Source organism: Aulonocara sp. 'chitande type north' Nkhata Bay, linkage group LG2 (assembly GCF_057382095.1).
Source record: "Aulonocara sp. 'chitande type north' Nkhata Bay isolate Kocher_YH1m ecotype deep benthic linkage group LG2, A_spYH_male_GT1.1, whole genome shotgun sequence".
Lineage (NCBI taxonomy): Eukaryota > Metazoa > Chordata > Actinopteri > Cichliformes > Cichlidae > Aulonocara > Aulonocara sp. 'chitande type north' Nkhata Bay.
The window spans coordinates 6,762,484-6,773,378 of record NC_141345.1 but is presented as its reverse complement, the minus strand read 5'-3'; the positions used below and the strand labels follow the sequence as shown (position 1 = coordinate 6,773,378).

Genomic DNA, 10,895 nt, shown 5'->3' with positions numbered 1-10,895 from the left:
TCCTGGTTGCTTTAGAGCAGGGGTCCCCAATCCCAGTCCACGAGGGCTGGTGTCCTGCAGGTTTTAGATGTGTCCTTGATCCATCACAGCTGATTTAAATGGATAAATTACCTTCTCAACATGTCTTGAAGTTTTCCAGAGGCCTGGTAATGACTAATCATGTGATTCAGGTGTGTTGACCCAGGGTGAGATCTAAAACCTGCAGGGACACCGGCCCCGGGGACCAGAGTGTCAGACTTGTTTTACTTTGTGGGCCACATGCTGCCCACTTTGAGCTTAAATGGGCCAGATGAGTCAAAGTCGTTCTCTCAATCTAAAAACGTTTAATTACACATTTAATCCCTGAGGTAACTAATCAACTGTAGCAGAAATCTGTTACTTCTTTACTTTGGTGGTGTCTGAATGGCGATGGAAATGCCAGTATAGTATGAGACGCTGTAAAAATCTAATCCCTCCTTCACTTTTTCCACAGTTGTCCAGTCGGCCGAATTAAGACTCTTTGATGGGCTGATTCTGGCCACCGAGCCGACTGTTTGACACTCAGTGCTTCATCCTACTGTGTCATTCCTCCAGTATTAAGTCCATTCATGTGTTTTCCCAATTTGGTTATCATTCTTCCTGCTTTATTTTGAAAGTCAGTTGTTCCTTGTACTCTGCTTTCACTTGTCCTCCCCTGTGTCTTTTTCTTTGATTTAGTTCAGCTGAGTTTTGTTCTCTCAGCTGTTTCCACTTCCTCTTGCTTATGTTTATATAGTCGCCGTCTCCTCTTGTCCGTCATCAGAGCGTCTGTTCTTCATGCCCCAGAGTTTTCCAGCCAGCTGTTTTGATCATGGTGATGTCACATGCTGCTGTGCTGAACTGCAGAACCGTCGCTGTGCTTTCCTCCATTTAAAAAGCTGAGAAAAGTTTAACTTTTAAAATGCAAGCGCTGTTCAAATCAAACTCAAATCACGATATTCTCATCCTCTCAGGGGTGGATGTCCTGAGAGAATGAGCTAGTTCTTGTTCTTGGGTACAGGAATAAAATTTAGCAGTCAGCTAGTCTGGATCACGCTAATGGCTAATTAAACCTAAATATGATGACGTGTAAGCAAAGACACCCCCGCAACATCAGGCCTGTAACACCTACGTGTGAATCTGGCCTGAGAGAGAAGCGAAAGAGGATTTTGCAACTGAAGCAAACCTGGCTGACGACAGAGAAACAGAAGGCACGGCTTTTCATTTAGAGTGACACGGCTTATGGAAAAAAACGGAGGTTTGGGCAGCGAGGTGGTGAATGCATTTCCCTCGAGACTATGACTCAAAACAAAGAAAAGGACTGGCATCAGAGCTGAAACAGAAAAATGGCAAAAGAAAAAGAAGGACGAAGGCGGAGGATGAGGAGAGCCCGGCATGTCAGCCCAGGATGAGAAACTACGATTACTGAAAATAAAAAGCATCCATCAGTGCTAATTACAACTTATAAGTTTAAAATATTAAAGAAACGAGAGTAAGTGGAAGGCTGAGAGCCTTTTTAAAGATGTAATGCATTTGCATTTATGGTTTTTTTCTAATCTTACTGACCACTCAAAGCACTTTAGCCTACAATCACATTTTAACCATAGACTCATGCAGCACTTTGTTCTACATCACTGATTAACGCAGCACTCATGTCTGTCGACTGTTTATGGGGACAGGCAGACCTGAACTAGCCTGCGATGTCTCAGCGCTCCAATGTACAGACATCATGTCACAAACGGAAAACTGACTAAAACAAGAAGCACATTAACCAGTGAAAGCAGAGGATTAGACACTACTTCATCAGTGCTCTATTGCTGATTTTTATGCTACTTATAAATCTTTATGAACAGTTCCTTTGATAATGTCTCTGACTGGAGTAGGCAGCACAGAGCAACCTCCACCAACCACTCCCCAATCGGTTGGAGAACAGACCTTTTTCCCTAGTAGGTAAGTGTCATTTATTTATACAGCACATGTAAAAGTCAAAGTGCTTTGCGATAAAAATAAAAACCTTGGGGGTCATGAAAAATTTATGTATTTACATAAAGTAACGCAACGATAACCTGATCCAGATAACAGCCAGGGTACATCGCTCTAGTGGTTCCCCTGTGTCTGCCAACCAGTCGCTGAGCCTGTGTGACTGAAGCCTGGCAGAGCGAGAGGATCACCACCCATCAGCTCTGACTGAGGTCGTACGTTTTATCAAGCCAGCTAACTCACAGAAAGCTTGGCTGTCGAAGGCGTTTGGCAGCGACACACTTTGTGCGCTGTGCTGACCGTGCGTTTGTAACTGCACGCTGTGTTTCAGGTGTTTGTTCACCTGTTTGCTGTCCCTTCAGAAGCTAAAGGAGACAACACCGGGAAGTTCTCAGAGATGACCATTGAATGAACAACAGACCCTCCTCTCTGCTCCTCTGCCATCTGGGGAGGGGGGGGTGTCTCCTCCACCCTTGATGGAGCCGAGCGCTGTGACTCACCGATGAAGCCGAGCTGAGAGAACTCCAGGATCATCCAGTCCTCCGACGGCTGCTGCAGCGCAAAGTTCTTCATGGTGGTGAAGAAGTTTGGGCGAGCGACTATATCGTCCTCTAACTGCAACAGAGAGAGAGAGATAGAGAGAAAGACACAGTTTAGTTTCCTCCTTTAACTGTTTGTGTGTGTGTGTGTGCCCTCCAAAACAAAAAACAAAAGCCTGCTTAACGTTAACACGCACGAAATGCCAAAATGAAAAACCGCCTCAATGAACTCCTCAGATGAAGATCAAAATAAATGTGCTGAATGTGAAGAAGCAAGAGGGGAACAGAGGGAGAGGTGAGGTGGAAGCAAGAGGCAGATCATTTAAAACCCTCCAATCAGACATTTTCACAAGAAGTCTGGATCTTGCTTTTTTATTACTTATAACACAGATAAACATCCATAAACCTGTTCAGGACATCACGGAGCACAGAGCCAGAGGAACTCTCTGGAGGTTTGTAGCATTAAAAGTCAGTCACAGTTCAAAGATGCAAACATAAACCGGTAAAAGACAAACGGTGGCTCCAAAAACCATCAGACTGTGAGAAAAATGTCAATAAAAACTCAAGAGTTTTTATTGTTATTAAGAAATCGATGCACATGCAAACTTTAACAGGGTTTCCGCCTCTCGCCTCGTCTCAGCGACGGAATCAGTAAGACTTCAGCAGAGAAGCCAGACTCAACATTTCTGCTCCTGATCTCAAACCAGCAGAAGACGCTCCACAAACGCCAGCCTCCTGACACACGTCTTCCCGTTTCGTCCCCGGGGGAGTCGACAGAGTAATTACCTCCTCCACCCCCTCGCCTCACCGCTGCTCCGTGCAGACAGCGAAAACTCTGCAAAGTTCAGAGAGAATTTAGGTGTCAAAACAGCGTGTCGGCTCCGTGTTCCTGTCAGAAAGCTTCGTGTGGGAGCAGCCGAAGCTCCGCCGCCCCCGGCTGAGATGATGTCGGCGAGACTGCTCCATCACAGGAAAGTAGCCAGAAAAATAACCGGGCTCAGCTCCGGCAGGCAGACCAGCGTTCAAGTCTGCGGCTCACAACAGCCCAGCGCACAGAGCGCCACATCCATCTGTAGAGCTTCCTGCTCGCCATTCTGTCCGAAAATGCTGGAAAATGCAGATTTTATTTGCTTGTCACAAACACCTCCCGCCGGCCTCGACCTCTGACATCACCTGTCTTCAGGTATTCTGCTGCGTCTTTGAGGAAAATGTCATCTTTCATCATTTCAGTGGAATTTATTCGTCTTTGTGATGGTTTCACATCTATTGGTCGTCACTTTCTGTATTTTCATTCAGTTGCTCTTTGGTTGACCTTCGAACGCCGAAGTAGGCTGGTTTTATAATTCAGCCACATTCAGGAACAATCAGGCTTTGAATAAACAACATTTCAACAGCATTTCACAGACGTCACCTTTAAGCAGTAAAAAGTGTGCATTTTTCTTTAGTTTTTACACCGATTATTTTAAACTAACACTCAAAACACTCAATAAATTCACCACGATCACAAGCAAGCCTCGTCAGGTGAGGATGAGGAGGGCAGGAAGTGAGAAGTGACCAAGAGAATATGATCCACATTCAAAATAAAAGCCCTGAGAGCCGAAAAGTCAAACAGAGCTTCTGAAAGTGTGATCTGATGCTCTGAACAGAACAAAAGATCAAAACAGAAGAAGCCGTGAAGAAGAAGAACAGAAGCCAGAAAGAGGAAAAATAAGTAAAGAGGAGAAGGAAGAAGAAGAAGAATCCAGGGAGGAACCATTATGAATAAGAAATGAAAGAGAAGAACAAAAAGAAGGGAGAAGAAGAAGGACAAGGAGATTAAAGGGCCGGGAAATGTAGGATAGTTTGGTGTGCTTTTAAACGCTGCACTTCTCCTCTGCTGCTCCGCATCAGCAGCTTTATCATCAACGAGCTCAGATAATTAAAGGTTAGCGAGTGTAACGAAGCGGACGGCAGAGCCAAAGACATGAAGCCTGCGCTTTTAGGTTTCATTTAATTTTTATTAGCATGAGAGAAAATATCAGAAGCAGGACGTGACACGGGACGCTTTTAATTCATGAGCTGGTGAGACGCACCTGAATGCAACACCGGCTTCAGTGTGAAGCCAGTCGGGTCAGGCTGTTTAATTTCATATATGTTTATGAGGTGTTTTTAAGACCTCTGGAGGACGCCGGGTTGTCTGCAGGTCGCGAGGAAGCAGGTGAGCTAAAGATCACTTCCTCTCATTTCCTGTTTATTCAGATAAACGCCTTTCTGTCCCACATGTCGAGGAGGAGGATGAGGGACGAGTCCTTCTTCTTTTCATCTTTAAAGGGAACAAAGGCTCTGTGACAGCGCCACAGTGACGCGTCCATTAGTCTACCCACAATGCAACAGTTTCATCATCATCTTCAGACACCAGCAGGATTACATCACAGAGACCTTTTATCTTAAAACTTCATCGCATTCAGAGCGCGACTCGTTTTGTTTCTGTGGAGAGACGACTGTTCGCTGAGAGCTCACGTGAGGTCACGTTAACGTTCCCAAGGGGCTGCACGAGGGGCCGCACGAGGAGCTGAGACTGATGCGAAGGGCCGCACCAAGAACCTTAACTCAGTTCTGCTCATTATTAATCTTATCTTCTTACAGGCTTATTGCCGTGACCCTCTATAACAGTCCCATCTCCTCATGTGACCCCTCGGGAAATTAACCGTCCACACCCGATTTACTCCGAGACTCGAAAAAAAACCAAAACGTGACGTCCGTCAAACGCCTACAAAGAGACACAGCCTGACCAAAATCTGACCTGAATCAGAAACATCAAACAGAAAGTAACCACAATGTGTTTCAAAAGGGTACGAAGGAACACAAATGACCAAGATGAGGCACAAAACAATCCCACAGCGATACAACTGGACTAAAAAATGAGACCTGAAATGACCCAAATACACAAAAACAAACAAAATGTGACAAAAAAAAGGACAAAGACGATAAACCTGAGGAACACGTGTCCAAAAATCACCACCAAGTGAAACGACAGCCTGACCCAAATGTGACCAGACGACGAAAAATGAACTAAAACAGACAAAAAGATGCAACCTGAAATGACCACAGACTCTTCTTCCAGCTGCTCCCTTTAGGGGGGGGGCCATAGCGGGTCATCTGCATCTCCTCCCATCCCAGCATCCCCCTCTGCATGTCCTCCTTCACTGCATCCATGAATCTCCTCTGAGCTTTTCCTCTTTTTCTCCTTTCTCCAGTTGACCCATCCTCCCTCCTCTGCACATGTGCAAACAATCTCAACCTCTCTGACTCTGAGCTGTCCCTGTGATGGACACGTTTCTGTTCCCCTCCACGATGCTCACTCCCTGTGAAAATGTGACCTCGGCCTCCGTCTCCAAACCAGACATCACAGCCACAGACGCCAAATCAACCAAAATCTAACGAAAAATTAAACCTAAAGACCAAAATACGGAGTAAAGAGTGAAAATATGCAAAATGATTAGAGTTGTGAAAAAGCAAAAAGGAGATCAAAGTCCTCCCAGGAGCTCTGCAAACACACGAGGACGTGTCATCTGAATTTACACTTACATGATCCTGATCATTTCTGAGCACGCCCCCTTCTCCTTAATCCTGCTTTTCCAAAAGCAGACTAGTTTTAAAGGAAAGATCCAGCAGTGAGCATAATTTTTATTCACCACACAGCAACGAATCATTTACCAGAAAATCCACCGATAAACACGCAGCGTTCACTCTGACGTGAAGCGGAATGAACAATTTATCTCAACTGTCAGCTTCATTCATTTATCTTTGGCCCCACCCCCAGGATTTTGGCACAAACACATGAAACGACCGAAATGCTTAAAAATAACCACAGACAGAGAGAAAGACCAGCGGCTGCTCGCCGAGCTTCTTCTTCTTCTGTTTCTCTTTACCTGGACGTAGTAGGTTCCTTTAGACTGAGCGTACATCATCAAGAAGCAGTAGTCCAGGTTCTGCTTCGTCCTCCACCTGAAGAAGAGGGGGAGGAGTTAATGTGTTAATGCAAGTATACCTGCACCTCTTCTTCTGAGACACACACACACAGTTACTGCACATGCACACACGCCATTGTGACATCATCCATTGGTTAATGGATTGCTATGGAGCTGTTGCTATGCTGGTGTTTTAAAGTTGGATGTTACGGTCGAAACGAGTGTAAGCGACTTGTAGCTCCGCCCTAAATCACACTCTGCTGTTTCATCCTTTCTCCCCTAAAATCAGCGACTGAGACCAAAAGGAAGACTGACCAGAGGAGTCGCCCCCTGCTGGACATTAGAAAGACTGCACATCCCCTGTCCACATGTACCACGCCTCCCCTCAGAGAGTAAAGCAGGACATCTCCATCGCTGAGCAGAGGGTTACACACACAGATCAGTCTGTTTCTGTTTGAGACTGCTCACAGCCTTGTGGATGTTCTCGAGTAACCACATGTTTTTCAAGTGTATTCTTTGGGCTCTTCTACGGATACAAGCGCCATTTACTTTCACTGTAGTTAAGGAAAGTCAGTTTGGCAAAGCTAAGCAAGTCAAACACGACTGTGTTGGATAAACAACGCTGCAGCCCAGAGGCAAAATATGTAGATGTGATTTTGGAGTGAACCTCTCCTTCTCAAGTACGTGTGGTCTTATAAGTGGCAAAGACAAGGCAGCGTGTATTTGTTTCTTCATGAAAGTCAATTATCCAACGAGAACCACAAAGGTCCACAAAACAACCACAAATGCACAAAAAAGCTACAAAATAGAGAAAAATAAGACAAAGAGGCAAAAACAATGAAAGAATGAAAATAAATGAATGAATGACCAGAGGGGGGGAACTGTTCCCTTAATCGTGGAGCTGATCTCATCGTCTGTTCACCTGTAAAATGCCTGTTTGTGGAATAAAAAACACTGAATGTTTGTGTGTTTACGCTGCTCACACACACTAAACAGGTAACAACTGTCTCTGACACACACAGAGGAAGCACATCCAGCAGGATCAAGGTTGTAGCTCTGCGAGCGCTCAGCTGTTTGAGGTGTCAGAGCTCAGAGGGTTCCTGCTGCTGCATGCGAGTTTACCGCCGTCTGTTTAATGCTCGATAAGTTCTCAGGAAAAAAGAGAAATCGATAATGAATTCTTTATTTTAACAGGGAAGTCACTAAAATCTGATTCATAACTTATACACTGGTAACGGTTTATAGGTTGACACTTCATCAGAACAGGGCGGAGTGATCAGTCTGCATCCACAGACCGTGTGACCATCACACAGATACAGACACCTGCTAATCAGAGCTCAGTGATGATGTCATTAAAAATGCTCCAACAGTAACAACTTACTAGTTACTGTTACGTCTCTCTAATCACCTTTTTCTGAGCCTCAAAGACAAAGGTTAGAAATCAAACCAAAGGACTTGTTTTCTTCTTCTTCTAACTTCTCCCTTTAGGGGTCGCCACAGTAGATCATCCCAGCATGCTCCTCTGTCACGCCAACCCTTTGCATGTCCTGTTTCACCACATCCACAAATCTTCTCTGAGCTCTTCCTTCTGCCTCGCAGCTCCATCTTTAACACCATCCCTCCTCTGCACACATGCAAACTTCCATCCTGAGCTGTCCCTCCCAACAAAACTCTCCAGCTCGGCCTTCTGTCCTTTTGGCAGTGCCGCCGTCTCCAAACATGGATTACTATTCAGATTTGGACATTTTAACATGTTGTTTTCGTTCTTTCAGTGATATAGTTTGATGCTTGAGGGTAAAACAGAAGTGAGGTTTTATGTTAGTGCGTTTAACTTTTTTGTGTCATTAAACATATAAAAGCAGAAGGATGGTGCAAACAAACGAGGTCAGATTTGTCCAGAAGCATAAAAGCTCCTCATGTGTCCATCCACACTGACCAGTGGAGGTCTGCAGCTTTGTGCAGTGAGCAGGAGCACATGATCATAGTGCCAGAAAAACATCCCACACATCTCAGGGTCAAAAAAAAAAAAAAAAAAGCATTAAAAGATGCAATTTGTTGAAGGGGTTTGTGCAGCATGTGATAAACACATGAGGTGCCACTCCTTCAGTTAAGAAAACCCATCCACGCCTCCATTTTCTCTTTATTGCGCCATAAAAAAACGATCCACGCTCATCTCCTCACGCGGCACTTTAAAGGCTTATTTTTACTGTTGGGAGTCAATAGACTTTTTATAATCCGAGGTCTAAGAAACAATCCCGGGAAAAAGAGGCTTTTATAGCAAAACAGTAAAGTTAACACAGAGGCTTTCTTGTCTCGCACTCCCTCGCGGCGATCGGCGAGGCGATTTAAGGCGACAGGGAGAGTCAGCTGGTTCTACACGCAAAGACTCGAGTGTTTCCAGATAAAACAGAAACGATTCTCTGGCAGCTTCTTTCACAAAAACAGCAGCAGCGTGACCAAAGAGGCATCACTGCACTTTCACAGTGCTTCCACGCTGCGTTCAGTCAAAAAGGCCAAACACACAGCTTCTGAGCAGAGACGTCATTCATGCTTAACATCCTTTAAAGGTCAAACCGTAGAAGCTCACGTCACTGAGATTATTCTAAAACAAACACGACAGACAAATTAAAAACTAAAAAAACAAACTTAATGACGCCTTATTGCAGCTATAATCACTTATGATCACATATTTACAGCTAAGCGTTAATCATGTTTACTCTTTACTATAAATTCTCCTGTGAGAATGTAACAATATTACAGCTCAGGTTATTATATTATTATTGTTATCAGTTTACACACTAGGGGCCAGCAGTCTCAGAGCTCCAACAAGCTTCAACAAGTTCTTATGTGAGTAAGAAAAACTGAAGTTTGTGCTGTGTTCTTGAATCAGCATCATGACCATGTCAACTCCTCTAAAGCAGGGATGGAGAACTCCAGGCCTCGAGGGCCGGAGTCCTGCAGGTTTTAGATGTGTCCTTGATCCAACACAGCTGATTTAAATGGCTAAATTACCTCAGCATGTCCTCAAGTTCTCCAGAGGCCTGGAAATGAACTACTCATTTGATTCAGGTGTGTTGACCCAGAGTGAGATCTAAAACCTGCAGGACACCGGCCCTCGAGGCCTGGAGTTCCCCACTGCTGCTCTAAAGGACTTCCTTAAACCTGACCTGTGGTCATGTTTATTTATGTATTTGAACTTTATTGGTAACTGCTGCATTTCAACACAAAGATCTGGACTTTCTCTTCCTTACACTTTCCAAACAGAAGTGTGCAGTCATGCACGATGCCAGACTCGTGCTGAGCAGCTGTGGTGTTCATGGTCAGAGTGATGTCACAACATCTGCTTGAATTGAAGGAGACGATACAGATACTCTGCCAGTCAGCCACGATAGCTCATGTAACATCGTCTCATATCTTGTTGAATTCAATTGTTTAAATCCACAAACACGAGCAGCACAGCTCAGCTGGTCAAAGCCTGATCACAAAGAAAATGGAGCTCATAGTTGAAACGATTGTCACTGATTTATAAGCGATTCCTTTTCCCACGCGGCACCGCTAATACCAACCTTAAGGTTCCCATAACTGCTGAATCCTTGTTAACTCTTCTTCACTTTTACTTGAGTAAAGAAGTTAAATCAGTGCTTTAGCTTTAACTGGAGCATTTTTAACACATTTATTGCTGCTTCGACTTAAGTGATCATCGTGAGTGTTTTTGCCACCTCTGCTGTGATTTTTGTTCCTTCTCGTTCTGCATCCTCGTTTATAATCGTGGATGTTTGAGAAGTTCAGAAGTAAAAACACAACTTCCAGGTGTTCTTTTTTTCACGAAGCAAGAGAAACAACAGCATTTATCCGCTGCTTTCTATTAATAAAAGGTTTCTTATCGAATGCATGAATGATTGTCCTTCATTTGAAGAACATAAGTGGACAAGACAATGCAGTTTTTGTTTCCTTCTTCATGAAAGTCAATCATCCCATGACAAGCACAAAGTGTCAGGAGTGGTGACGTGAAGAAGACCCGAATGCAGGACAATGAGGCAGCTGACATGAAGATAAACACATTTTTATGACCAAAGAAAAACACCCAACAACCAGGATACTGAATACAAGTCCACAAATACACACAAGGAGCTAAACTGGGGAACGAAACAAAGATGGACAAAACAGAAGGGAAGGAAAACTGAGAAAGACTGTGGAGACTAATGACAGTAAAATTAAAGAAAATTATATCATAGACTAGAAGTCATCTTAAGAACAACAATAACGTTACCAGAGTCACAACTTCAACTATTAAAACAGCAGAAAAATCCAAAAGGAAACTAAACGCCAACATTATAAACCCACAGTCCAAAACTCAAAAGATATACAAAGGGCGAAAAAACAAGTTTTAATAGCATCAAAAGCCCACAAAAAACTAAAGCAGTGATAA

General features: G+C 44.0%; 1 protein-coding gene across 1 annotated transcript in view; it reads right to left on the bottom strand.

The window, feature by feature from the left end:
- Nucleotides 1-10,895, bottom strand: part of mgat4b (alpha-1,3-mannosyl-glycoprotein 4-beta-N-acetylglucosaminyltransferase B) — a 130,022-nt gene that overhangs the window by 31,011 nt on the left and 88,116 nt on the right. The window contains exons 7-8 of the mRNA XM_086304427.1: nucleotides 6,428-6,503; nucleotides 2,478-2,592 (exon numbers count right to left, since the gene is read on the bottom strand). Coding sequence (XP_086160553.1) covers nucleotides 2,478-2,592; nucleotides 6,428-6,503 — 191 coding nt within the window. The remainder of the gene's footprint in view (nucleotides 1-2,477; nucleotides 2,593-6,427; nucleotides 6,504-10,895) is intronic.